The sequence below is a fragment of the Synchiropus splendidus genome, chromosome 18 (assembly GCF_027744825.2).
Source record: "Synchiropus splendidus isolate RoL2022-P1 chromosome 18, RoL_Sspl_1.0, whole genome shotgun sequence".
Classification (NCBI taxonomy): Eukaryota; Metazoa; Chordata; class Actinopteri; order Syngnathiformes; family Callionymidae; genus Synchiropus; species Synchiropus splendidus.
In genome coordinates, this window is record NC_071351.1 from 8,174,070 (window position 1) to 8,201,782 (window position 27,713).

Genomic DNA, 27,713 nt, shown 5'->3' on the forward strand with positions numbered 1-27,713 from the left:
ATTTATATTCCAAACAAACCTGCTTTTTTTAAAAGACGGGTGCTTACGTTGCGCTGTTTATTTACATACGCGTGGATCACTCGATTTCCCAGAATGCATTGCCACTTTATGACGTGACGTTTTGACGTTTGTACACGGACTGTTGATGACGTTGGCAGGCGGCGCAGGTCAGTAGCTGATAGCCGCTCACGGGAGCAGTAGTTCGGCTGCTTAATAACGCTGCTCTGAAAGACGCCCAAACTCAGGGGCAAGCGACTGAAGTCAGCGCAGGACGCAACCGCGACTCCCGGCGGCAGTTTCGCAGCCGCCCCGCGGATTGTTTGGAAGGCCTGTTGCTGGTGCGAGGAAATCCTCGGGCTATCCCAGCGAGCACTGGGCCGACAGGGAGCGCCGAGGACCGGGGAACCGACGCTCTGTAGCTCGCTCCACACGCACCCAGGTTCAACAGAATCCCCACGTTTTCTCGTATAAACAGACCACAGAACAATTCCTAGTCCGTGGCGGAGCAACGCGTCTCCGGGAGGCTTGAAGTTGACAGCCAGCTAACACTAGCTCCTCCGTGTTTACATGCTAACGACAGCTAGGAAGTTCACCGCTTCTGTTCCCGAGGGTTTTGCTGCTTCTCTTCTGTTATGCGTTTGATGTAACGCAGTAAATGTGGACGCCTCGCAGAGAAGCTCGTTGTTTCCCCCCGTTGTTCGTAGCGAACCGCACCGATGGTCAGGTGTTGTGGTAGGTGAGGTGTTGCAATGGAGTCAGGTCTCCTGTGTGTCAGCTAAGCTAAGCCGCCCGTCAGACGAGTGTTCCTGCCTGCTCTGAAAATGAATCGCTACCTGCCCGTGGCTCGACAGCACTTCCTCGCTGCCCTGGCCAGCACCAGCGTGGTGGTCAAATCCATCAGCGCCGTCGTGGTCCTGCTCTACCTGCTGTCTTGGCCTGTTTACACTCCGTACGCGCTGGGGGTGACGCCCGGGTACCTCTTCCCTCCGAACTTCTGGGTGTGGACGCTGGTGACCCACGGGGTTGTCGAGCAGCACCTGTGGGGCGTGGTGGCCAACGTTGGCATCGTCATGACCTGTGGGCGCCTGCTGGAGCCTCTGTGGGGGGCACTGGAGCTCCTCATCTTTTTCGCCGTGGTGAACGTATCTGCTGGGCTCCTGGTCGGTCTCTCCTACTTCCTCACCTACGTGGCTACTTTCGACCTGGACTACCTGTTCGATGTGCATGTTCATGGAGTGGCTGGATTCCTTGGGGGCGTCCTTGTGGCGTTGAAGCAAACCATGGGGGACACCGCGGTGCTCAGGGTTCCACAGGTAAGACCCGCAAACCCCTTACATAGAAGCTGCTGTTGTAAAGCTGAGATCTGTGAAAGGTGCTGCGGCACACAACCTGAACTCAAGTTCTCCGAGATAGTACATTATTCCAGTTTCATTCTTTCTTCTCAATATGACTTGATCAGTGACTAAATCAATCCGGAGGATTGTCTTTCAGTCCAGACAGGTCCAGTTTTCAGGTCCTATCTGCAGTGTTTGAGTACAAAAGTTGTTGTCTTCTTCATAGCAGGTCCAAAGTTCAACACACGTTTCTCTCAAAATTCACTCTTATTTGCCATCTTTTTTCTGTCTGGAGCTACAAATAATAGGTGCAGGAACAAGCTGATGGAATTATTAATGAATGATTAGATTAAAGAGTCTTTATTTACATTCTTCTTTTGATCCTCAGATCAGACTGAAGGCAGCACCAGCTCTGGTTCTTCTCCTCCTGGCTCTCCTGCGCCTCTCCAGGCTGCTCTCTCACTCTGGCCCTCTAGCTGCGTATAGCTACGGGGCGCTGTCCGGCTGGATCTACCTGCGCTTCTACCAGAGACACAGCCGAGGCCGCGGAGACATGTCGGACCACTTTGCCTTCGCAAGCTTCTTCCCTGAGGCGGTGCAGCCTGTCGTGGGCCTGCTGGCTGGGCTGGTACATGCGGCTCTGGTGAAGGTGAAGGTCTGCAGGAAGATGGTGAAGCGATACGATGTCGGGGCACCGTCCTCCATCACCATCAGTCTCCCTGGGACTGACCCCCAAGATGCAGAGAGAAGAAGGTGGGTCTGAGATTTTGTGGTGGAACGAGAAGAACTAGTTTCAGACAGAGTTGTAAAACGACTTCTTGAAGAGGAAGCTTCATTTCTGAAAGGATTTATGCTTTCACATTTAAACTAGAAACAGGTTTATTGAGAAGCTACTCATGGAATGCTGGACTGAAATAGATAAATAATGTCTGAGGAAAACCATTACAAGGAAAGGATGTAAAAAATATGTAAAATTCCATTGACTTTCAAGACACATTTTTGCGCTCTAATTTTCTGTTTACATTTCTTCTTTTCTCTTCAAGGCAACTGGCTCTCAAAGCCCTGAACGAGCGGCTAAAGCGTGTGGAGGATCAGTCTGCGTGGCCCAGCATGGACGACGAGGAGGACGACGACGAAGACGAGGTCAGAACGGACACGCAGCCGCTTCTTCCAGGCGGCCGTGACACTTCCTCCTCCACGGCACGACCAGCAGGAGGCCACACCGCCGTCTCCCTCTCTTCCACCTCCTCGTCCTCACAAAGCAGCGGAGTCCAGTCCACAGGCGGAGCGCAGCATCCAGAATCCAGCATCATCAGCTTTGAAGACGCACCATCTAGATCTTAAACCGTAGAGGCTCTCTCCAGGTGCAGCTGCTCGGGTTTACTAGCGCAGAATATTGTCACCAGTGGTATCTCTCACACTCAAATTAACTGTACAGTCATTTTATTTCAGAGGTGCGTTTCATCTGCAGTGTAGTACAACTCTCTCTCCAATCCAGAAACCTTAGAACTTTCCCCTCTGCATCATGTCTCTCTTTTTCTGGCTTTTTAAATAAATGAAAAACTGGGTGTATGATATTTTTGTATGTTTTGTCATCTTCTTCTCCGAGCACTTTGTGATTGCTTGCCAAAAAAAAAAGAGACTGAGCTTGAATTGAAAGCAGGTCGGGGGGGGGTGAGGTTACGTAAAAGCTGGTGCCGTATCAGCCTGCTGATGAACTTTGATGCTGCGCTCCACTGAAGTGCCAGACGTTTTCATGGACTGGGTCGGAGAAGGAACCTTTTCTATTAAAGTCTCTGAATGAAGATGCAACAGAGCTATTTCCTCTCTGCTGCACGAGACCTCTCTGTTCTTTTCCTCCTGCAGGATTGTTTTGATGATTCTTTTTTGTGTTCTGAGTCTACAAAACTATTAAATGGTGACAACTTGGCAGTCCTCCAGTGTCTTACTCTGTTTGGCTGGGATTCATCATTTGATATGGATGACAATTGTTTTTCAACTGGAGCAATATAACGGGGGAAAAAAAGAAAAAAATATATTTATATATAATATAAAATAAACATATATATAATATATATATTTTATTTTTTTCCCGTTATATTGCTCCAGTTGAAAAACAATTGTCATCCATGTTATATATATATATATATATATATATATATATTTATTTTTTTTTTTAATATTTTATATATATATATATATATTTTTTTTTTAAAGCTGAATTTGCAGTGCAAGAATACTTCAAGAATAGTTTTTTTTTTATTCCATGAATTAGCGAGGAAAAAATGTTGAGCTCCAACCTTTGTGTCGTTTAAGCTTTATATTTTAATAGCGCTCAGTGAATTTCCCCACTTTCCACAAAGTTAATTCATACTCAGTGGCGTTTATGTGTTACACCTCAACAACCGCTAGATGGCAGAGTAAGTACAGGCTTCCACTTCAACAGTCAGCAATAAGTTCCAACGCCGATGATGCGGCAATTACGTTTATAGGTATTTGCATTTCCATCGAACAATAAAGCTTTAATGTGTTTGTCTTCCAAATTCTGCTCTAAACAATGATGTTTTCATTCGCTAGATACGTATGATCGGCGCAGTTCAGTTAGTTCCACCTCTGCGTTGGGTTCAAAACTGAATAATTCACACGCAAACTTGAAACAAACCGTTTAATCGCCGCATTAAAGAGTTAAAAATGCCGTTTAAAGGAACCCGCAGCGTCGGCGTCGTGCCCGCGCAGGTGTGGCTCTCATGCTCGTGCCCGCCACCCCTCCCCCTGCAGCGACAGTCTACAAACCCGGCTGCGCGCCCCCGTGAAGCAGAGCATTGTATGAACCAGAGGCTGTTGAAACGCTGACCGACTCTCCTCCGCGAAAAACACCGATTAACCCCGCTGCAAGCCGCAAAAACTGCAGGTAAACTACTTCGACGATTGCCTGGAAGTTTTCCTCACCCCGCTGCCGTTTGTTGTCCAGTTTTTAAACGAGCTAAAGTGTTATTTTTAAGTTACCCGGAGCTTTGCGAGGCCGCGCTGCTAACAAGCTAACGAGGCTAACGTCCTCCTCACCAAGCCTCATTTCTGTACCGCTTCCGCACTTGACTCTCACTTGCAGCCGGACGAAAAACGGCCCAAACGTGTCTGTAACGACGCCCTTGTGGGTCTCAAGAACGACACAGACACCTACGCTGTTGTCAAATAATAGCAAACTTAATATAACTTGCGATTAAAGCGCACTGACCGCTCTGGATTAGTGTATTAGCCCTGGCTAAACAATGAGCCTCGACGGTTCAATAAAAAATAAAACTGCATATGAATAATTTCCACACGATTGAATATCTACGAACTTAAACTCCGCGTCATGACCGTGAAATATGATGGGTGCGATACTTGAATCGACATGTTTTGTGGTTTGGGTTAGTCGTCTGTATTTGTATATATATGTATGTGTAAGCGTGTGTAAATAGTGTTTTGTGTGTCGACTTTTGAGTTAGAAGTGAGGCCACCCGCCCATTCTTCCACTGCGGACACACTAGCCATCTGTTGCCTGTGTGATGACGCCATCTTTCTGGTGACCCACCCAGTGGCAGAGCTGGTTCAAAAACACACAGCTCTACTGGCAGAGCTTGCTCGAAACTTTTCTTCTGCCACATAGATGGTGTGATGGCGCATCAACTTGACTGGACACTGAGTTATTGGCTGTCTATTTTCGGAGACCTTGGTTGGCAGTAATAACCCTGTTTTAACGTCAACTTGAGTCTTCTTAATGCTTGAGTTCTTTTAATTTGCAAGGTTGTTAAAGAAGCTTTACAATTGAACTCTAAAACAGAATCCTAATAAAGCCAATACTCATATTTTATGAAGACATTACAGCAACTTGTTTATTTTTCGGACTCCTCCTACTGAGCTGGGACTTTGATCTGTAAAATCTACTTTTTTAAAAATCTTTTTTAACTTGATCAGCAAAAGGTGCTTCATGCCCAAAGTTTACTGTGCATTTTTTATGCATTTGGTGTCTCATATTTGGCCTTTTCCCCTCTCTTTTTTAAGTGCACCAGCTCCATTCAAGCTGGTGTCTATATTTGTTTAAAAAACTGAATCAGTATGGTGCTTTGCCGGCATCAATGAGTCGCAGCCAAATCATTTCCTGTCCTATTCATCCTGTAATAGGAAAATGCAGTCGTTGCTCATCTGTAACGGTTCTCAACACTGATCATGAAGCTTATCTTTCCAGAAAAACAGTTTCACTTTAGTCGGGTTTGACATGTTTACCCGAGAGACTGTGATCAGATGACTGAATTACCTCAAACTTTATCAAAATATTTCAATGCCAGTGCACTTTTTAAATATTTTGCTGTGTTTTTGTAAGTCACTGTTGTGCAGGTGCTCCAGACATGAGTCTGATATTTTTATAGCCTTTTTGGAGTTGCATGGAGCAAATGTTCTGTCGGGCAGAAGTGAACTGAATATTAAACAGAATGACACGTATGATGTTCCTTTTGAGGCGCTGAAGTTTCACCGCCCACACAGAGCATGTCATGTGGCTATAGACAAACACCATTATTTGATGGGCAAATGAAGCCTCATTAAACTGTCTCTGAATCTTCACTGCCAGGTGTCGATCAAAATAAGAATTCAAAGCGTTGAACAGTTTGAAGCCCAACCGTCTGTGCATGGTAAGATGCTCAGAGGTGACCATTGTTGTGTCTTGTTCTCATTTAGATGGAGCAAATTTTCATTCTGAATTCAGAGGTGGTTCTAGCATGTAGAAGTTCCAGGACAGATTATTTCCAAAATGCAATAGAATGTTTCATATTGGCAGCGTCCGTATAACTGTTAAGTGTGTTGATAATGGTGGATACGGATGTGACAGACAGCTTGAGTTGTTGCATGACAACACGTGTGCCCGCATTAGCCTGTGCTTGCAGTCCATTTCGTGTTCAGTGGATTATCTCCTCAAAATCTGAGCAGGAGGACTGCTGTGTCCGAAAGTCAATAAGAAGTGATTGGTGATTGATTCAATAACGTATATCTCTTCGATGCAGCCTTGGAAATGTGTTGCTTTGTGAGATAAAATGTCATCGCAGTGTCAGGTGGAAAAAGAGAAGAGTCAGACCTTGGATACTGGTGACCCCTGGAAGGAGACGAGCCAGAGGTGGTTGTTTCAATGTAAGCAACTAAAATGGTTCCAAAAAGTGATCATGTCATGGTTATTTCAAGACCATGACTTGATACAGTTTGACTGTGGCCATGCCACTGAAAATTGTTAAAAAGTAACATCCATTTTTTTTTAACCAATGCTCGACTCAGCCGGTAGCTTTTTCATCGACAACAAAGCAGTTTGGACTTTCAATTCCTTCTGGGTGCTTAAATGGCCTCTTGTTAAAAAGGAGGACACATTAATGGGAAGTGTTTTAACCCGCTGGCAGTTTCAGAAGTCGTATACAAGGCCCCAGGCTCCAGCTGCCCCCGTTTTTTTTCTTCAAAAGTCATTGAACGAGTGCACTAATATTTCCTGACATCACTGTACTACTTAGGTTTTCCACCAATCTGAGCGCATTTTGATGAAAATGACCCTGATGTCTGCAATTGATCCGACAAAGGAGCAGTGTAAGAGCCTATGTCTAGACTTTAACCTGCGCATTATACAACCATGTTTGCTTTATTGCATCGCCGGATATTACCGGATGATCCGAGTGATGTTGCTGTTGAAATAAATTAACAGAGCTTGTGTTTATGTATCATTTGTTAGACTCGAGGACATATTTTTTTCTGGTGCATTTATGGCATATGGGCGTGACTTTACTGGAAGGTGGCTATAGGATGGTCACTGAGCAAAGGTTGTGTGTCTTTATATCAGCTCTTTGACATCAACTTACTCAGCACGGTTGCAGAATAGCCCACTCCCACATCCGGCCTCAGAGATCAAAGGTCATGCCTGTCGATGGTTTTCGAACAAAGTGATAGCAAGTGTGCTTGCTCAGGGGTTGCTACAGGCAGTTCCCCAACACACCTCCTGGTTCTTCAGTATTGTCTTGTGAGGTGTGATGTTGGTCTTTGTGAAGTGTGATGGGTTCTGCTCGGGTCTCCTGCTGCCTCGCTGAAAAAATGGCAGTGTAGCAACACTGAATGGTCCTTCTGTCTCTCAGGGAGGAAACCTCCACTCTGTTTTATTGTCTGCTTCATGTGAGGTCAAGATGCGCGCGAGTACAATGTGTGGACTGTGATCTTGGAATTTTCAATCTCCGCAGTGGTGTGATAACTGTCATGGTCAGAGGTGCGTGGAATGAGTTATGAGAGTGTGGCGGCAGCCGAGTTCCCAGAGATTGAACTCTCTTATTCCAATAGTTCATGGTCTTAAATGGAAATCTTGTTTTGTGTCCTCGCTAATTGAAAACAAAGAATGTTGAAATCTGCTTCGTTCCATTTCCTGTCTTTCCTCATCGTGTCCGTAACATTCATTGAGCAAGAGCGTTCAGCCTCCCTCCTGCACTGGTGCCTCTGTCACATCATCTTAGCCTGCTCTGTAGATTCTGTAGAGTTTGAACCCTTACTACACCTGCAATTCTGAACAAATGTAACAGAAATGCAAGTCGAATGTCTGTTGCTGTGTGTTTTCTGCTCTTGTACACCACCTAAACACCCAATTTTTCAGATATCGTTCCTGCTAAATCATTTTTTACCAACAGTGGGGAGTCTTGACGTGTTTAACACAAAACGGTTTTTCTTACGGAGTTGACACTCCACGCCGCCTCAGCGCTTAATAAAATAATCTGAGTCCAAAGTGCTCCTCTCCCACCCACGCTCATCGATGTGCTGAATTTTGTCGTCGCATGGTGCCTCTTCACGCCGCTCCGCTTTGAATGTCACATTGGCTTCATGCAGGCTTTTGCCTTTGGCTTCAGCCTTGATCACTTGATCCTTCAACAATCACGGCGAGATGATGTATTGATCTGACCAACCTCTAGGCGACACCTATTTCATCTTAATCTACTCAAACCGTAATATAGCTGTCTTTTTTTTTTTCCCCTCCTCTCCTGCAGGGATGGCAGCCATCCGTAAGAAGCTAGTGATCGTTGGAGATGGAGCTTGTGGGAAAACCTGCCTCCTGATCGTCTTCAGCAAAGACCAGTTCCCAGAGGTGTACGTGCCCACTGTGTTTGAGAACTACGTGGCTGACATTGAGGTGGATGGCAAGCAGGTGGGTGATTTGCAACCTCTCTGTCACCGGGCTGAAATGTCATGGAATGATTGATCCCTACCTCCTGCACCATCCGGCTACGTGACTGCTTTTCAGAATTGAGAGTGTGATGGAAAGAAAAGCAAATTTAGTGCCAATGCGTCTTCCTCATTCCAACGTATTTTAGCCTGATATGTGGTTCACCTGCATCAGGTGTATGACTTTACACTTTCTGAAAGCTAGTTTCTTAGAGCACTGAGCCAGCCATACTTGGTTTTTGGCTCTTGAGAATGAGCCAATATGACACATATGGTTATGAGTTCACTAACAAACTTCCCCACTAAGTTATCTTGATGTTGGATTGACTTAAAATTCCCCTGAAAAGTCGTTTGTCTGTGGAAAACACCCAAGAGACTGAATAATACATGGTTTTCATTTCTTGACATCACAGCAGATTGTCATTCCTACATCAACACGCAGTCAGGTGTTAATATCAAGTCTCTCTGCCAACCTGGTTCATTACAACACTGTTTTGGTCTCTTTCTAAGCACTGTTGGAACTCCAGCACTAGTCTGTGGCTTTAATGTATTAAGAGCTGTTGCACAACTGCACTGACCTAATTTTGCATAACACCATTTCGTGCTGTCAAAATCTTCAGCGCCCTTTTAAAGTTCCGATCGAGAACTCCATCTGTACTTTTGTATTTTATCACAGAATCTTCTTGTTTCAGGTGGAGCTGGCTCTGTGGGATACAGCTGGTCAGGAGGACTACGACAGACTGAGACCCCTCTCTTATCCAGACACAGACGTCATTCTCATGTGCTTCTCCATCGACAGCCCCGACAGCTTGGGTGAGTGGAAGCATACACACTCCATCCAATGTGACGGAAAGTTCCTCCCTCCCCCACAATTCCATAAGAAGAGATTTCTGCAGTGTCTAGAATTTGTTAATCCGCCTGTGACACTGAGCACCGGCTATGGAAGACGTGCTAGTTTTTGCTGCAGGAGGGAAAGAGAGGGCTGGAAAGTGGGAAGTCAGTAGCTTCGCTGAGTTGATAGGAGTGAATCCAGTCCTGTTTACAGTTCTGTCTTGTTTGTGATAAAAATGAAACATGCAAATTCTGACCCCTGGCTTCTTTGTAATCCAGAGAACATTCCAGAAAAGTGGACCCCAGAGGTCAAACACTTTTGCCCCAACGTTCCCATCATCCTGGTTGGAAACAAGAAAGACCTGCGCAACGATGACCACACACGCCGGGAGCTGGCCAAGATGAAGCAGGTGAGGGCAGAAAAATGATGAAGTCATGGTGTCTGTACTTGTATAAAATGAGGAAACATATATTTTTAGATTCATTTTTTTTACTTGAAATATACAACCACAGTCAAGTCAGGCATCTTCCTTTTTCTCTGCAGAAGTGGTTCGAGCTGTTAGTCGTGTTCTCATGCGATGTGTTTTATTGAGTTCATGCAGCTGTCTGGGTGATACTGTAACTCATCTCTGCTCCGTCCTCCAACAGGAGCCAGTCAAGTCCGAGGAGGGCAGAGAGATGGCTGGCAGAATCTCTGCGTTCGGTTACATGGAGTGCTCCGCCAAAACCAAGGATGGCGTGCGGGAAGTCTTTGAAATGGCCACCAGAGCGGCGCTCCAGGCCCGCCGCGGAAAGAAGAGCAATAAATGTGTACTGCTGTAATATGGCAGATATTCCTTGGACTGTTTTTACCCCGGGCCACGACTACTGTGCCCAGGATGAGGGCTTGGGTGGGGCGGGAATACTAGACAGGAGCGGGAGGGAGCGGGAGGAGACTGCAGCAGAATGACGACCGCGGGAAAACGGACTGATTTTTACATTGTGACTTGGGATGGGGAAGCTCCGGCGCTGGGACGTGGGCGGGCCAGAAGGAAGCACAGGACATGACTACCGCTGTAAACTATCAAGCTCCTAACAGGTCCACCGTGGACGGCGGGAAATCAAACCAGCTTCCCGCCCGAAACGGCCATTTCTTAACCAAGACAAATATCTCCCTCGCATCTGGGGGGGCTTTTGCAAACAGCCAGTGAAGGTGTAGCTGGTGGCGTGGTCGGGAGGCGAATGAGCGGCAGCAAAAACAAAGAGGCCGGGAGGGGGGGAGCTGACACTTCCTTGTTGAAGTGGTCACATGATCAGTCCACAGAGCTCAGTGGCTTCAAGAAATGCTCTGTATTGAAACCACTTGGAATTGCAGACTCCTCAAGCCCTAATGTATTATTCTAACTAATCCCATCGCCCGGTTTCTGCTTGAAGAATTGAATGTCCCTGCTCGAGTGCTGGAGAAGCCTTAGTGCAGCTGGCTTCTCATTTAAACAGGTTAATTAAAAATAGCTGTGGAGGGGAAAAAAAAAGTAACTTCCTGCTCTGCGTGGCTCCATTTCTGTCCTACATAGCCGACTGCCTGCGCTCGTCGTCCTCTAGTTCCACCAGGTCAAAGAACACCAAGAGTTCTGTGCTCACAGGCGCATCACTGACGTCCATATTTGGTAGAAATATCCTTTGGGTCTCCAGAGAGGTGCTTATTAGCTCCATCTTTGCGGATCAGAACCAGAGGCCCATGCCTCACTTGGAGATTGTCATCTTATATTGGATTTAAGCTAATGAAAGCAACATTCCTCAGCCCAATCTGAATGCTGTTTTTCTAGAGACCCCAGTTTTTGCTTTCTCCCCTTGTTGTCATAATCATGTCCTTCAGTATTTATAAGTGAAATTGGAGGTGAGAGACGAGGCGGCTGCTCATGTGTCCGAGAATCCCTTTGTTGCTTTGATTTCCTGGTGCGGACAATCGCTGCCCGGCGCTGTAGCGAGGCAGTGAGGAGAAAGGCTGGCCTCTCGACCACCTTCACTGACTTTCTGTAACACAAACTCGGCTGAGACTAAACGGAAGAAGAAGAAAAAAAAATGCCTCATGTAAAAATCATTTTTATTTCTTGTTTTATTGTTTTTAGAATCTTAAGTTTGGAAGGGGCGACTATAAAAAAAAGGAAAACCAAGCTGTACGCAAAGTCTGTAAATATGAATTGTGGGTTTGTTCATACTAGACTACACACATACACAACACACACACGCACATGACTGGAAGTTGTATTTGTAAACTTGCTTTGGTTTGTGTAATAAATTACTTTCTATAACACTCCCATTGTGGTCTCATTCAGGAGGGGTTGGGTTTATGACAACAACTGCTTTATTGTATGTTGTAATCTGACCTACATTCGGGTCGTGTGAGTGCGTGCTGTGGTTGGTTTAACTTCCTGTTGATCATGCAGTTGAAGGCCGCAGAGCTGAGACGGTCATCAGCAAGGGAGCCTTGGATGTTCAGATACTCTGTATAAACATCTGTGTCGCTGTTCTGTTTAGTTCCCAACTTCCTGTCCACTCATGAGAAGCTCCCAAGCCAAGTGGAGACCAGTGTATATGTTATATCTAGCGGCACAAAACATGAAACACCCGGCACGCACACACACGCACATCTGAGCCTTGAAGGGGCAGTGTGTGTGTGGGATGCAGATGAGAGGTGATATCAGTCTGTGTGGGATGGAGCTGGATGTTCAGTAGCTCAGAACATTCTCGACAGAAAATAGAACTGCGCTTGTGTAAGGCACAGTAGAAGAGGAGGCAGGAAGAGCCTACAGGTGCTCGCAAACCAGAGGTGCCACTCATCTACCGACATTCTCACAAACCTCTGGCTGATCAAGTGGTCAGCGAAATAAACTATTGCAGTTGGTGGTGATGTTGGACTTCATTGTACAGTGCGTTTGTCTAAGATAAGTGTGGGTGTGAGTCCGTTGGTGTGTCAAAGGTCACCGGATATACTGCTACAATAAAATAATGAAGGTGTTTAATGACAAAAAATATGGAAAATCATAGCGACTATTATGCAGCGACGAGTTTATCCAGTTCTGCCTCAGATAGCATCGTCTCCGTGGTTTCCCCAGTCACTTTGGCGTCACGCAAAGAAGCACGGTTTTCGGAACCTGCATTGACAGGGGTCATCGTGTGTGGGCGATGGCAGGAAGAAGAGAACCTTGATGTGGAGGAGAGGCCTGGATGGTAGGAGGAAGCCTCCAGTAAGGGATTGCATAACAGCAGTGGGAGGACGAGGATGGGTGCAAGAAGTTTGCCTGAAAGCATCAGGGATTCTGATGTGTCACTTTTCATGGAAGTTCAGGCACCTGGTTTGGCCCTCTATGTTTTACTGTCAACTGAGTTCTACACACCGGTATTTCCTCAGCATTCACCTGGATGATGGACATTCCGATCACAAGCTAACCTTATTTTCTAGACTCACATCCTGATGTTAGTTGACGTCAGCTGGTTTGCGGAAATGACTGGGGGCTTTTCGGAAAAAAAAATAAAGTGCGCGAGAACGGAAAGGAAGGAAGTCCGTCACAGCCTGGTTCAGCTGAAGTCAGACGGACGTTCCTCGCCACAGCAGAGGCGGTGAGCTGGGGGGAGACTGCAGAGCTGGTGGATGGAGGCGCTCCCCGCCTCCCAGGCGGGTCCACCGCCGACCATGCCTCAGCCGAGTGCGGCGCTGCAGCAGCGCCTCCGCCGGCTTATATACCGCTCTATTTTTAGCCTCTCGCGAGCCCAACTATTTTTAACCAATATGAGCTCATCGCTGATTGACTTGTCCAATCACAGGGGAGGAAGCGTGAGCGACTCATCCAATAGGGGAGGAGGGAATTGAATAGGGGCGGGCCGTGAAAGCGCCTATTATCTGCATTGAGGAACGTAACTTGACAGTAAGAGCACTCACTCTGATGCTTTTCACGGAATATTGAAGAATATGACAACCGTTTCACCAAGACTAATCATTCACATAATAAGGAGCTTTATGTATGTATGACGTCACACAATAAACTTCAATCATGATGACTGACGTGTCGGATTCAATATAAAGTACTTTAGATTGTTTTTAATCACATAAAATATCACAGTGAAGGGGATAATCTCAGCATTATTACTATGTTATATATATTTTTAATCCACCAATATTTACCAGTAAACAATGGCAAATGCTCTTAGTTTAAGTTACTTTTTTTTTTTTTTTTTTTTTTAGCACCGCTCTATAACTCATCTTTCCAGTAGGCGATCTTTGCCGGTGACTTTGGACTCCGGTTCTGCCCGCTCACTTTAGTCTGGGATGTATTTTGTGTCTGACTTTGGCTGTGACAAGTATCGCCTCATGATCATGAGTCATCCACACGCCCACCTTTATCTGTTGTTTCTTCAAGTTTTATTTTTAGGCCCTTGACAGCGGAACCGCCGGGTGACTGATCGGTTTCTCTTTTTGTGGTTGTGACGGGAGTTCGGAAGACTCCGGTGTTGCCCCAATTATGAGTCACACCAGTCCCGATTCCCCACGAATCGAAATGTGACTGATCTTTTTCAAATGTGTCTAAATTTGTTGCTGATGATCGTAATCCAAAAACTGCTGGAAAAGAGTAGGCGCGTCACCGCCAGGCGCGTCCTCGAGTCAAAGGTTCCAACGCATCAGGTCGAGTGCGCGCACCAGACAAATCCACTTCCGCTTTACCCAAACTCACATTAATTTAAATTTTCTGCCGTGTAACCTGTAAACGAGTAAAGGTATTATTTATTTATATAGTCATAATTGTTTATGTTGCGCTTAACCTTCTTTGCTACTACAGATGGGGACATAATAGCAGAACTTATGTAAGATATCAGTGGCAATAACCCGGTTTAATGGATATAGATTGATGTGCTTTACTTACGGCATAAAAATCTAATAAATGGGACCAAAAACAGGAACGTAATGCCGTAATTATATACACTTTCAATGGCTTTTTTGTTTGTTTCTCTTTGGTAACCATGGGAGGCATTGCTTTGACACGTTTCCCTGAAGATCTTTGTGCATAAAAATGAACAATGATCTCCAAAATGTTTCTCCAGGAAATATAAACTGCTTGAAAAACGCTTTTCGACCTTCAACTTGCAAATCTGTCTTACACTGACATCTAGTGGTGAAATATATATTACAAATCACAGTAAAGTGTTTTTTTTTTAAAACAAAATAAATGAATGTAGTAAAAGTGGGTTCCCTCGCCTGATTTTATGCGTATAACTGGCTCGTCGCTATTTGAATCAATTTAAATAACGTTTAAGGAATTGATTTATATTCTCGCGAGATTTACCGGTTAAAATCTCGGACCAGTTTCTCGCCAGCGACACGAAGAAGCACAAGATGGCAGCAGTGCTCCACCTGTTGGTGCCACACCGCCTGAAGTCGCTCGGTAAGTTTCATAGTTCCAGCTTTTGTGTGAAGATACTCAAAAATAAGCAGTATAAGCACAAGGCCAGTTAATATGTTGCTAGGTCTGAAAGGTTTGTAACGGCTAGCTCAAGTATCACGGAATATTACGCTGCGATATATAATTCATCGTTCTATATTTTCAGAATCTTACATAATGTAAGGTCTTTTTATTATGAATAGTATTGTCTCAAGGGGTTTATCCACCTACCGTTTAGACATACAGTTTATTTGGGGCGTTCTGCAGTGTCGTTAGGGGCAGTTCAGTCTGTTGAAATGCCATTATAAACATTGGAGCAACCAGGGAAAAAAACGTATTTTTTCCTTTCATACATTGACTAATGCCTTTATCCTGAAAGACACAACATTTACATGGAAACTGTTCCTGTTGTCGTTCCCATATTTTCTGTTTTTACCTGGAATATGTGAAGTAAAGGATGTCCAACTGTATATATTATAATAATAGCAAACACCATAGGTGAATGGGAAATCAATTGTCCTCACACATTCTATATATTTTGTCATCAACAGACTGCTTCTTGGTTGTGGTTTTGCAGTTCAGGTATGTGCCTTTCACTTCAAAATACAACCTCCATACTCCATACGCAAAGTTTTTGCTTCACGACATGAATAAGGGACGATAGGTTTGATATCTGCTCAACCGAACTACATTGATATTATCAGAGCTCATTCTCTGGAGCATTTTCATCGAGGCCATGGAAACCTGCCGATGAGTTAGTGGATCTGTGTGTGTGGTTCTGTGTCTTTGTGGTTGATCCGGAACATGCCGGTAACCTCTGAGGGCAGTAATGAGTTCAGCAGCCGGAGAGTTCGCTGGCTAATTGAATAACAGACGTCTCTTGTCAGTGAGAAAATCAGAGGCTTTTTGTTCGGGGTCATACGTTGGAATTAACCAAGAGAGCTTTCGATGATCCGGATGACCCAAAACTTTGGGAGGTCCAAGGTGTGGAGTGAGACTCTCAAGCTATGACTTTAGGGACCGTGAAGTTCAAATAGTGTAGTGTGAAAATAGTTTTCTTATCTGCATGTTTCAACCAAGTTTCAGCAAAAGTCAGTATATAGAGACTCGCACTCTAAGTTTAGATGGAAATGTTTCACACAATTTAAGATCGACACAAACAGGATATATATTTGTAACATGACCGATCCTTTGTTCACAGTGCTTACAATGTTTGTAAAAAGTAAACTCACACTTGGAATGGGGAACAACATCTACCACTCGCACTACTATTATTTTTCGGACGATGATGTGTTTTTTAAAATTCATAATGGAGGATATTGAAGCAGGAATGCTTCAGAGCTGGGGATGTTATTCAACTTACCTGAATGCACCATGTTAGTTCCTTAAAAGGTATGGTTTTTATTATTTGAGTTGCCAACTGTATGAGGAGTTTTAACAACAAATGACACCAATTACAAACAAGCCCAGAGAATGAATGATTTACGTATCAGAAATCCTTAGAGGGAATATCTACACGTTCATTTGCACGCAACCTAAATTCATTATTTATCCCAGCGAATGAATAAATTGTCCCTGCTAGCCTGTGATTGAACTTGCGCTTGTGAAAAATTCAGCCGGCGCTTCCATCCACACCCCCGTGAGCTGCGATCTAATGAAAGTAACTGTGCAGCGCGAGAAGGAGCAGGCTTGTAATGATTGCATTTGGGGCAGAAGAGGAAGAGAAAATAACAAGAATGACTAAAAAGGAAAAAGTTGATAAACATCTATGTTGAGTTTCTACAGGCAGCAAGCGAGAGTCAGTGGGTTTGTTGATGTGAGTCAAAATAATGCATCATTAAAACAACTGACCTGGGTGTTTTATTTATTCTCCAAACCATGTCTGGGGCAGAAAAAAGCTGACTCAGGCTTAGCCTCGCATCCAGACATTACACAAACAAGATAACAATGTGAATATGAATGAAGGCATAAGAAAAGAAGGAATAACTTGACAGGAGTCGATTTTTTTCCGGCGAACAATGGTCCACAGCACCTGCCAATACAATCCTACATGTTGGTTGCAGGACTTTGTCGTTGTTTGGTAATACTTTTATTACCTAAAGAAAGTGTCAAAACAGAGCATGAAGACAATACACAAGGAATATCTCTCAAACTACATTAATATTTGTGTTTGTTTGCTGTGAATAAATATGATCATGTTAAATTGAAGCATTGTTTCTCCTGCAGTGAGATCATTTCAGGCCCTACTGAAACCTGAATTTTTGGGATTGTTGAAAGATAGGAAGTTCCTTTTCATAGATTTGTTTATAGAGATTAAATTATGGTGTGAAAATCGCTAGTATTGCTATAGAGGACAGAGTGTCTGCACATGATAGTCCTGCGATGGTTCTATTAGAAATAGCTGTCTGAAGACACACTGTTTTTCTTGGATTCTTCTTCTTTCTTATCTTCTGTTTCTACTTTTATTAAATGGTTATATAAAATAAAACTTCAAAAAACTAGTTCTACTTTATCATGTCGACATTCAGAAGACAATAACTTTTGAACAGATCTTCTGTGATTTTGTAAGTTTGGAAATGGATATGTGATGTTTGAGCAATACCTGACCATTTTGAGTGGATGAAAGGATGTGCAGGTCTACATGAGTGTGTCTATGTGTGCGTGTGTGTGTGTGTGGCCACAATGATTTGGGATTGAGTTCCCTCCGCCTCCTTAGACGATGAGGGAGCGGGAGCGAGAGAGCACAGTCACATGCAGAGCGGAGCCGGGTGGAGAAAGAGAACAGAGAGAGCTGTCAAGCAGCGCGAGGAGGAAGAAGAGACACTACTGACTTTTTCTATCTTGGAATAGACACACACACACACACACACGCATCTTCTCCAACATTATAAACACAGCAGCACACTGATGGTGAAGTGAGTGCAGCTCCAGGATCTGAAAAACTCAGGCTCACATTTGGACTGTTCTGGTGTTCAGCATCATTTGGATTGGGATTGATACTTGAGTGTATGCTGGTGCGCACACCTCCTCACCTGCCACACATATTTGGAGCTGCTTTGGAGCCTTAAATAGTCAGGTCTGTTCTTACACTCACTGTTTGTGTTTAGACAAGAAGGATGTGCTGGACTGTAGCAGTCGTCCTGCTAGCCCACTTTGGAGCCACCTTAACAGGAGCATGGAGAGCATCTCAGCCAAGACTGCAGTTCACACACACTGGTAAGACATGTGACTTTATACCTGCTATTTGTATGTGTTTATTCGATCCAGAATTATAACACTTGAAAACGCCTGCTTTGTAATTCAATGTTTGACTGGAAGCAGCACATCTTTAAGTGTGAAGTTTGTATGTGTCTCTGGAAAGCAACTCTCATGGCCACAAACAGTTATGACAGTCAAAACATTCCAAGTGGAACAACTTTTTTCCTGACAGAAGCAGCAGCCATAATCAATCACCATGGGCTCGATTCATTTTCCACTTGATCTGGTTTTGTCCACCAGTGAGAATTTCATGCAGAGGTTGCTGGAAAAAACCTGCTAACATCTCACTCCCCTCTAATAGGGCCGGGGGATGCTGTAGCTCAGCAAAGTCAACACATTCGATGTTTTTACTCATGCATGCAAATATTCAAGCGAGACAGTGTGAGGGTGAATTTTGCTCCTGTGGAAGTGATGCTGCGTGGTCGTGTGAATTAATGACACTTTGGTGACATGATGGTGGCTGTGGGGAACAGATGGAAGGTTAAACAGAGACAGTTCACCAATAGATGTATAACTGAGTGACTATATAAAAGTTTTCAAGCCTTTAGTTTGAACAAACATAAAACCCTTTGCCTAAAATGTTAGCTTTGTGGTCACAGAAAAGTGAAAACTGACTGCATGTTGTCCAAGAACCAGCATGAAGTCGGAGTGGTGGAGATGATAAACAATGACCTAGAATGTGGAGCGCGAAGGAGAAACCCCGGTCAGTCTCCCAGGTGGGAATTTAACCTTAATATGCTCTGAATGCGAAAACATGTGGGCGCTGCTAGAAGAAATAAGTGAGTGTGTTGACGTCTTTGTGCATGCATGTTGTATGCATTTCAGCGAGGGTGTGTGTTAGCGCCCCTGACTGTACGGTTTGCCTTCCACTTTGAAGGGTTGCGCATGTGAGTGTTCCCTTAAAGTGACTGATTCAGTTCCAGGATCTCTGCCCACCAAGTGCTTTGTTGTGTACTCTGTTGAGGCGAGTCCCTGTGCCTTTGAACAGCCCTTCTGCCTGGGTCTGTGTGTTTATTCTGCATCTGTGGAGGTCACTATGGTTGAATTTGGAAGAGAAGAAAACAGAAGACAAAACCCTATGGTTGGTGTGTGTCGGTGCACCATGCTGTGGTTACTTGTCTTCCCATCACTACTGAGGTTCCAGCTCATTCTGACGTTGGCTCTTTTGCTGTAAATAGAGAAGGGTTTTAGATTCAGGTCACCATGGAAAATGTATTGTTGTTTATTTATATACACATATTTTGTTTTGATTCAAAAGGTTTTCAACCTTTTTAAAATGTTGTACATAGAAATTGTCTTTTCAAATGAATGCATAGTTTTTCAAACAGCATGTCTGAGAAATCAAAAGATGATCTCAGCATTAAAAGCATCTCCTTGTCACTGGTCAGAAACTGTCCTGCTCCTACTTAGCCCAATTGTTTGGACACTTTTGGTTTGAATAACTGTGAGTTGTGATATCATGTTTCTATGGTCCATACTTTCTTAGCTCATTGCCACTGAATAATCTGTTTTTTTTCAGTTCTCTGCAGACAGACATTGATATATTTGTTCACTGGAATTATTGAAGAAGTCATAGCAAAGTTGAAATCTCAGTATTTTTAAAAGCTGTTCAGCTCCTGGCTTGGTCAAGACCAGAGTGTACCCTCACACACAGTATGTGTACCAAAATTAAATCTGAATAAGTGACTAACTCTGAGCGTATTCTGTCAGTGAAACACCGCATGTGCTTTTGCTTCTCATAAAGTAGATGACTTGGCATCTATTGTGCAAGTGAGGTCACATTTCCATCTTCACGATCTGCAGAATGGTGAGTAAGAGTTGGTGACTGAGGTCTTGTGTTGGTGGAGATGATGCATCGGCCACCATCAGAATGTCCAACTGTTTTGCCAGTTGACTTCAGGATTTGAGCTGTGACTTGACAAGAACCTTCTTTCTTTGCCTGAGACGTGTGTCCTGATTTGCTGAGTGACCAGACAGCTCCGTGTTCCTGAGCCAAACAACATCTTTAAATACTTACATTTCTGCCTGATTACCCCTAATCCCTTATCTGTTTTTTTAAATGACCAAATTATCCTTGTTATTCTCTCAAGTCAGGTCCCCCGCAGGGCTGGACACACACAGTCTGTACTGAAGTCCCCACAATGGGACTGCGTAAACAGCTTTATGTCCTCCCAAGATAAGCTTTACATAGACACACATGCAGATTTCAACAGAATGATCCCATTATCTTTGCTATTCAGTTAATAGTATTGTGGTTATCTCAACGATAGACAGCAGCTGGAGATTCCACTGCTGTGCCACACACACACACACACACTCCAGAGGAGGGACACAGTCTTTTAACAACTCGCACACACACTCAGAAGGTAATGAGCAACATGTTCATTTGCTCAGGACAGACCAGAAACAACCATCGACACAAGTCCATCTGGCTTGGGTTGCATCTTATTACCTGTTAAAAATAAACAACAAAAACTTTACTGTTTGTTGTACGCACTTTTCTGACGAAAATGAAAGTGATGTTTAATTCAATAGCGGCGTGAAGCTGTCGCCTAAGACAAATGATAATTGTTTCTGAAGCTTGTTTGTGGAGATTGAAGACATCAGCTTTGACCTGTGACCTCTTGACTCCAGATTGCTGTAATCCAGAGACTCAACCTAATCCTGCTGTCTTTCTGAGAAAAGGCCTGGATTGTGATGTAAATGAAAACAGCTCTCTGTCGTGATCGAAGCTTTTCGCATGCAAATGTCATTGCCACAACTCATGTGATCAATTTCCAGATGGATTTTTCTTTCTGCTCATGATCGGTGAATTTACTGCAGATTCGTTCTCCTCAGTGCACCTCAGGATTTTAATGACCGACCCGCTGGAGAGGATCCCTGTTCTGTTACCAAATGCTGAAGACATTTTAGGAATCCTAAACAGCTGTTGCCTCACTAAAGCCCGTCCAAGAATCTGTTGTCAATTTAGTCCCGGGAAATAATAAGGCCGCTTATTAGAATAAGCTCTGAGAAATAATGGTGCCACTGGTGCTACTTAAGCAAATATCACATGACTGTGAAATCGGCACAGGTGGTTGGGCTTCTGCATTTGACAAAGAGCAGCTCCACGTAAGCAAGAGAAGGCGTGCCACTGCATTGCAGTAGTGTTTTACTGACTGATGTGAAATTGTTTCATATCCCTAGTTTGGTTTTTGTTCCCTGGTGGATCCTGGAATTCACAAACGTCAGGCTTATTTCAACTGACAAATATAGAGGTCTTTTCATATAATAATAAATGTATATGTCTATATTTCTGAAGCAGGAGTGGAGGTGAGTGGGAGGAAGCATTGACTCTGAATGAAAACAGTGGTTTCAGCTGGGACAGAAGGTCATCAATAGGGCAGGCGATTGTATAAGTAGAGTCCCTCTTATCTTTTCATTTAAAATGATTTGTTACCTGGCTTTGAAAACATCTTTAGCACAACACCTGCGACATCTTCCACGGCACATACCATTCATCACTGTTTATCTCTACACTTTCAAATGAGCCTGTCTTTATCTTCACTGGACCGAGTTGCACTTCTATGACCCTCCTCTATTGTGTTTATTGTGTATTATTCTGTTCATTGGGTCTTTGACCCTCGCTCAGTCTTCTTTTCCTTCTTCATTATCGTCTTGGTTGCGAGCCACATGGACGTATTCTAGGGTGTAAGTCACATGGATATATTCTAGTTTCCCACCAGCTTCTCCAACATTGAATCTACACATGTAGATTTGGCATCAACTTCACACCACACCTTAGATTCCATTTGGGTCCTACAGTAAGTGTATCTGACAAATGCCCCGACCACTAAACCAACAGGAGACTCTCTTAAAAACCATAGCCATGTCTCTCATCTGGTCCAATTCCATAGTTCTGTCGATAATCTCACAGAAAACTCCTGGCAAACTGTCCTCTCATAAAAGTCCTCTCAGCTCAGCAGATAAATTCCACTGCTTTCCTCTATAAAATCAAGGAGTAGCTGATCAGACTGTCTCAAATGTAATATCAGCTGTATATTACTGCTAATTTATTACTTTTTATATAACTCTATAACCAGATATACATTGTCCGTTTCTTTCTGAATGAGTATGGAGCACTGACTAAACAGAGAGCAGGTGAAACCATTCAGTTGTTACAGTCTCACTTTTCACTGCTCTCTTTTTGTCTGAATCTAATTTGAAGTGATTTCGTGTTTTCTTATTTCATATTGGATTTCTTATTGGATTACTTGGTTAAGTCCCGGCCCTGACGTTTTTTTTTTTGTGCATAAGTATACGCTATTATACTGTATACTGTTCTGTATTATACTGTAGTTACTCAGTGATATGGTTTATAATTCTGTTTAATAGAAATTTTCTGATTGCACCTTAGTTCTTATACTTATTCAGAATGATTATTTGTTCTGATGTTGGAGAAACTGCGATTAAAAATTCTTCTTGAATACATAAATCAAATGGCACAGCAAGCTAGATATGAAATTGTGATCAGGGGAAAACCTTGGTCCTCAAAAACGCTTCATGCTGTACCATGTTAGCCATGATTTATTGAAACATTTTTTGACATAACTTCGATCATAACTTTAAACACAGGAAGGCATTGCAGGAATGAAGCTATAGACTCAAGAAAACAAAAAGTGTGTATCTGAGTTTTTTTACTTTTCTGATCCAAAAGTTGTGACCAAACTTTATCTCAGTGATGTGAATAACTTCATAATTTATTCACATTATGAAGTTATTCAGCAAGTATTTGATGAAAAATGGAATGACCATCAGCTGTATGTGTTGGAAAGGATATAATTCAGTTTGTGTTGGAGAATTAATAGAAATCTCCTCTTTCGCTTGATTTGTGTGCGTTAATAAAGAACAAAAGCCTTCTGAGCTGTATTAAAAGTTCTTCCATTATTCATATATTCCTTCAGATCTGCTTCTATCTAGGCCAGCGCCGCCTATGCATTGACATCTTCTGTGGCTAAGAAGAACCTTTCAGTGGGATGATCGTCTGGTACAGAATACGATGTCTATTCTCTTTCATAAATTTTAATGTCAGGGAGCCGTCCTCAGTGTTGGTGCGATAATTCATTGTCACCCTTTAAGTCATGTGTACTTTACAACTTCTTATGTAAGGCTCTTTTTTCAAATGAAAAAACAAGTTCAACAACAACTGTCTTTTTATTATTTATTATTATAATTATTTTATTAGTAATATTAAACATGTGGTTTTGATGCCACTTTATGTGATATGCATGTGATATTTGGACCATAAAAGTTTTCTAAAGAGAATACTTCATTTGGACGCAGCGGTAAAGAAGCGTAATTGCAGCCTGACTCCTGACACCAACAGGTTTTTGGTTTTAATATCGCTTGCAAAGCGGAATAGAAAATCCCACATGCCTCGTGTTTTCCCAATTCTTTAAAGTTTTAATTTGCTCCAATATGTTTTATTGTCAATAATCTAGAGGCTGGGTCGATTATGGTGCTTTCATGAGCTACGTCAGCACTTTTGTCTCCTGTATTATTAATGAAACGCTCCTATCATTTTACTGAGATCATGCATGCAGGCACAGGATACAAGGTCATACATGGACTCATGATCACTGACTAAGACGCGACTGCACTTGCAGTGGTCATTTTTTACATCACGTTACTTTGTTGCGAGGCTCTAGGTTTTGCTATGTAACTGACATGTAAATGTAATGTAATGCAAGAGTAAACTATGTTTAGCAAAACTAACTTTTACAAAGTTATTTCAAAGAAACAGTGAGTGATGTTGAGCGCTGCGTTTCAAGATTTCAATTGAGTATGTTTTTGGGCTTTTTAAATTCCTTACCAAGTAAGAGATGATCGTCTATAAAGCAGCTTCAGAGGGTGACTGAGCTTTGCCCTGCAGCAGCCTCAAAGAAACACACTGTCAAATGATAACGTGAGATGTTTGCTTTCTGCATTTATGTTGATTATGCCTGAGTGCGAGGTTATATTGAGTTTTTGGGAGGCTGTAGAAGGGAGATTAGCATGAATGAAACTGCACCACCCAAGTAACACGATATCTTTTTGGAATTTTGCCTCCAATCCTCTTCTTTGTGACCATTGCACCTCTTTGAGAACTGTGCTTGAAACCCGGACTACTCTTATTTTGAAGAACATTGGGACTTGGGCATCTGTCATTCCCATGGTTGCGTAAACACCGTGAAACCACAAGCGTTTTGTCTGCGATGGAAAGTTCAGACAAGTGACATATAAGCCGGGAAGTCGGATTTCCGTTTCCTGTTTAGAAATAGTCGGGAATTATCAGCGAGTGGAGAGGATGTTCAGCAGCAGATAGTGTTTTTCATCTGTTGGCTCAACTTTGAAGCAAGAATCCATCAAACAACTGGATTGTGATTTTAAGATTCCAGTGAGACGTCGTGTCGACCTTCACAATATTATGACATTTCAACGGGATGTATGAGAAATCATGGAGCAGCATCCGATTTAAGTGTTTTGTATGGCTTTTTGAAGTTAGGTTGTTTTTGATGGTCCAGATGTCTGTCCAGACAGTCAACAATTAAGATAAGAGCAGCAGCTTCACATGTCGCACTGCAATCTTTCTTGCAGCAGGCAGTGTCTTGTTGGCATTTCTGTTTAGATGAAGGTCAGAATCATCATTTACCTGTTCCACATAAAGGTCCATTAGTGGTGGCAGTCCTGCAGAGGGACATTACTTTATGAGTGTCTTCTATTAAGATTGAGATCAGTACATGTCAGCAAAAAGCTTTTATTTAATATGCCCTTCTTAAAGGCTCTGCCACAAAGCCTGATTTATTAGCTTCAGATGGTGTCTTTTTTCCTTTTTCATAAATTGATGCAGACAGTGGTTTTTGCTGTTTATGTACTGAGAGGACGAGACAGAGTTTTCTCATCCATTTTATTTGAGTTTCTGTTTGTCTTGAGGGTTGAATTGAATCAGTAGCTAAATACCGCTTGTTGAAGTTTCGTGGAAACTATGACATATTTGGATTGATTCATGATTGTTTGAGTCTTACGGATCGTTCTCTTATTTAAACCTCCTTCCTTTAAAACAGCGGAAAAAAAGAATTGGCTTATAAACACCGGAGATATATAGCAGCACCGGCTGCACCGGCTGATGATGATGAATAATCATTTGTGTTGAGGTCAAAGATTAAGTTGTCCACGTGGGATTGGTCTGCCTGTGACACTGTCCAGACCTGAGCGTGTCTGTGTTCGGCTGGGGAAGGGCTGTGTGCGAAACGTTGTGCATGCCTGTGTGGGTCTGAAGGTGAAATTGTTGAAATGCATGAGAGGTTTCTGGGTTTGGGTCACACAAGTCTTGGATGTAAAGATATGTTTTAGTCCAGTCAAAAGAATGTGTCCACCCACAAGGTCAGTCTAATATATGTGGAAGTTTATAAAGGATAGCACTATATCTACATATAAATGGATGACAAGTGTTTAGTTCATATTTAATACTGATGCTCACAATGTGCAGCCCAAGGTTGATTTCAGAGCGGGAACATACAGAAGGATACAGAGTTGTTGTGAAAGTGAGCCAGCTATTGTGAGACAGTGCAGACTCCAGTATGTCTTCATTCATGTGCCCATCTGTGCGACTGTATGCTTTTGTTCCCAGGCTCCAGCAGGCCTCCCGTTGTAATTGCAGTCGTAATTGGGGAAGTGATAACCCCATTTCCAGAGGAAACGTGTCCCGCTTTCCGCAACCACAGCCCTCCTTGTGACAACCCCCCTTTAGTGGCACAGCCAAAAAAATTGTCCCCCCTCTTGGGAACGTTTTGGCAGACAGTGTAGGTTCCCTCAGGCTCCGTGAGTAGACCAGCAGACCGGCGTAGTGGGTGCATGACAGTGGCAACATATTTCACTTGTTTCATTTTGTCAATTAATTGTTGAAGCAGCTGTTGCATTACATATTCAGAAGCGGATTAATACCCTTTTTACATACCCAGTGGCAATATACGACATGTAATTGCATTTCACACTTTTTTTATGTGATATATATATATAAATAAATGTCCAACTCATAAATGTGAGTTGTGTATATATATATATATATATATATATATATATATAACACATTTTCTCATCGAGGAAACAATCCTGAAAGAAAGAGACTGAAAGACTGATCTGAAATTGTCAGTGTCATTTAGGTATTGTATTGCTGTGGTCAATGCCACAGGGGTTCATAAGTTTGTTTTGTGTCACTTACAATATCCAGCTAAAGAAACCAACTCAAGTCCCGCGTGGGTTGACTAGGAAATTAATTGTATAAGTTTCATCTGCTGCTATATTAAACAACTCAAGGGTGAGTGAACCTACAGTCCGTCAAATGTATAGTGGCATTGAAATCTGCTTGATGTGCAATGCGTTGATGTTATCTACCAGACAGCACTGGGCTGAAGATGTGTTCTCTGTCATGCTGTAAAGAATGCTTTGCTATGGTCGTGGTTGGCAGACTGACAAGCTCTGACTGTCTGGAGTTCCTCAGGGGGAAGCGCTGTTTAGTTAGGAGCGTAAGCCTGAAGATTTAGTGTTAGATAGCATACAGCAGACGTGGATGTCCGTGGTGGTGAGTGTGAGTGAACTGAATTGAGTCACAGTAGTCCCCTACTCCAAAGAGTTGTGCTACTGTGGCTGTTTGTAAACCAAATGTGCGGTGAGGAATCCAGTGGTTTTGGTGTTTTAATTGTATTCTAGTGGCGGTTTTTGCGGCTCCATATCCAGCAAGTGCATTTTTCCACCACCCGGATGCTTCCTGCTGTGTGAAGCAGGAATCTTTCAGCTACATCACACATTTGCTCTAATCACATCCCAGTCTGTCCAAGCTCCCATGACCAGCAGGCTTTAATCTAGTGTTCGCTCGGGTCTAAACTAGAGACTGCCAGCGTAGACAAACGCTCCTCTATAGGGGAGCAAGCGGTATACAAGCAAACATAAACACTGATTTGTGGATGACATAATAGGACCATTATTCCCTGCGTTCGTGTGTGTGCTTGCGTGTTCCGTCGCTGATTGCCTGTGGGATTATGTTTCTGCATGTCTGTTCTTCCACATCTTAACTTTTTTCGTCTTTGATTCCAAGTGACAGGAGTCAGAGGCCAATTGGATAAGTTCAGGGGTCAGGACCCTCGTTGACCCCGCTGTCGTCCTGATGTTGATAAGAAGGCTTTAGTCAGAAGATGTGTGTGAGCATGCATTTGTGTGCTCCTGTTGTGCACAGGGTGCTTTTCATGAAGCATGTCATTCTCTTCAAGTCAGTGACTAAACTATGAGTTTATATGGTGCACATTAAGCTGTTCTTAGGAACCATTCAGTGCTTAGTTCCCGTGCCTTTGGGGAATGAACCTAACATGATCGCTTGATGCTCATTTAGTTCCCATCCACTGGGGTGCCACTCTGGATCCATTTTTCAGTTCAAATATGCTCTAAATTATAACCTGCTTTTCGCTGACAACCGCTGAAGACTTAATTAGTCTTGGCAGGTGGAGGAGCGTGTGTAAGCCCTCTGTTGAATACTGGCAGAGAACTGTGCAGAACAGATGACACCTTTTGTATGTGGAAATATGCACGATAGAGGATACATGATTGGGGTGTGTGTGGGGGTGCAAATGTGTGTGCACCTCTCTTTTTTCAT

General features: G+C 43.3%; 3 protein-coding genes across 7 annotated transcripts in view; all 3 read left to right on the forward strand.

The window, feature by feature from the left end:
- The first annotated feature begins 115 nt into the window (after positions 1-115).
- On the forward strand, positions 116-3,263 carry tmem115 (transmembrane protein 115). Its single transcript, XM_053849577.1, has 3 exons — positions 116-1,313; positions 1,723-2,087; positions 2,378-3,263. Exons 1-3 carry the CDS (start codon positions 822-824, stop codon positions 2,676-2,678), a joined length of 1,158 nt encoding a protein of 385 aa, XP_053705552.1. The 5' UTR covers positions 116-821; the 3' UTR covers positions 2,679-3,263.
- An 815-nt stretch (positions 3,264-4,078) lies between these two features.
- On the forward strand, positions 4,079-11,670 carry rhoab (ras homolog gene family, member Ab). Its single transcript, XM_053849578.1, has 5 exons — positions 4,079-4,245; positions 8,372-8,529; positions 9,239-9,359; positions 9,657-9,787; positions 10,026-11,670. The coding sequence occupies exons 2-5, from the start codon at positions 8,374-8,376 to the stop codon at positions 10,197-10,199; spliced, it is 582 nt and encodes a 193-aa protein (XP_053705553.1). The 5' UTR covers positions 4,079-4,245; positions 8,372-8,373; the 3' UTR covers positions 10,200-11,670.
- A 2,090-nt stretch (positions 11,671-13,760) lies between these two features.
- The window catches only part of sema3h (sema domain, immunoglobulin domain (Ig), short basic domain, secreted, (semaphorin) 3H), a 45,329-nt gene continuing 31,376 nt past the window's right edge, over positions 13,761-27,713 (forward strand). For 3 of the 5 annotated variants that reach the window (XR_008412971.1, XM_053849560.1, XM_053849561.1), the window contains exons 1-2: positions 17,507-17,805; positions 17,899-18,007. Coding sequence is in view for 4 of the 5 variants with exons in the window: in XM_053849560.1 (XP_053705535.1) it covers positions 17,800-17,805; positions 17,899-18,007 (115 nt within the window). In the remaining variant the exon portion in view is untranslated. Of the gene's footprint in view, positions 14,795-15,342; positions 15,374-17,506; positions 17,806-17,898; positions 18,008-27,713 lie in introns of those variants that run through there. The other 2 variants (XM_053849562.1, XM_053849563.1) reach the window with 2 other exon arrangements.

Coding starts and splice junctions, on each gene's coding strand:
- rhoab (XM_053849578.1), top strand. CDS start 8,374: ATGGCAGCCATCCGTAAGAAGCTAGTGATCGTTGGAGATGGAGCTTGT. Junction 8,530..9,238: donor TTGAGGTGGATGGCAAGCAG/GTGGGTGATTTG, acceptor TTCTTGTTTCAG/GTGGAGCTGGCTCTGTGGGA. Junction 9,788..10,025: donor AGCTGGCCAAGATGAAGCAG/GTGAGGGCAGAA, acceptor GTCCTCCAACAG/GAGCCAGTCAAGTCCGAGGA.
- tmem115 (XM_053849577.1), top strand. CDS start 822: ATGAATCGCTACCTGCCCGTGGCTCGACAGCACTTCCTCGCTGCCCTG. Junction 1,314..1,722: donor CGGTGCTCAGGGTTCCACAG/GTAAGACCCGCA, acceptor TTTGATCCTCAG/ATCAGACTGAAGGCAGCACC. Junction 2,088..2,377: donor CAAGATGCAGAGAGAAGAAG/GTGGGTCTGAGA, acceptor TTTCTCTTCAAG/GCAACTGGCTCTCAAAGCCC.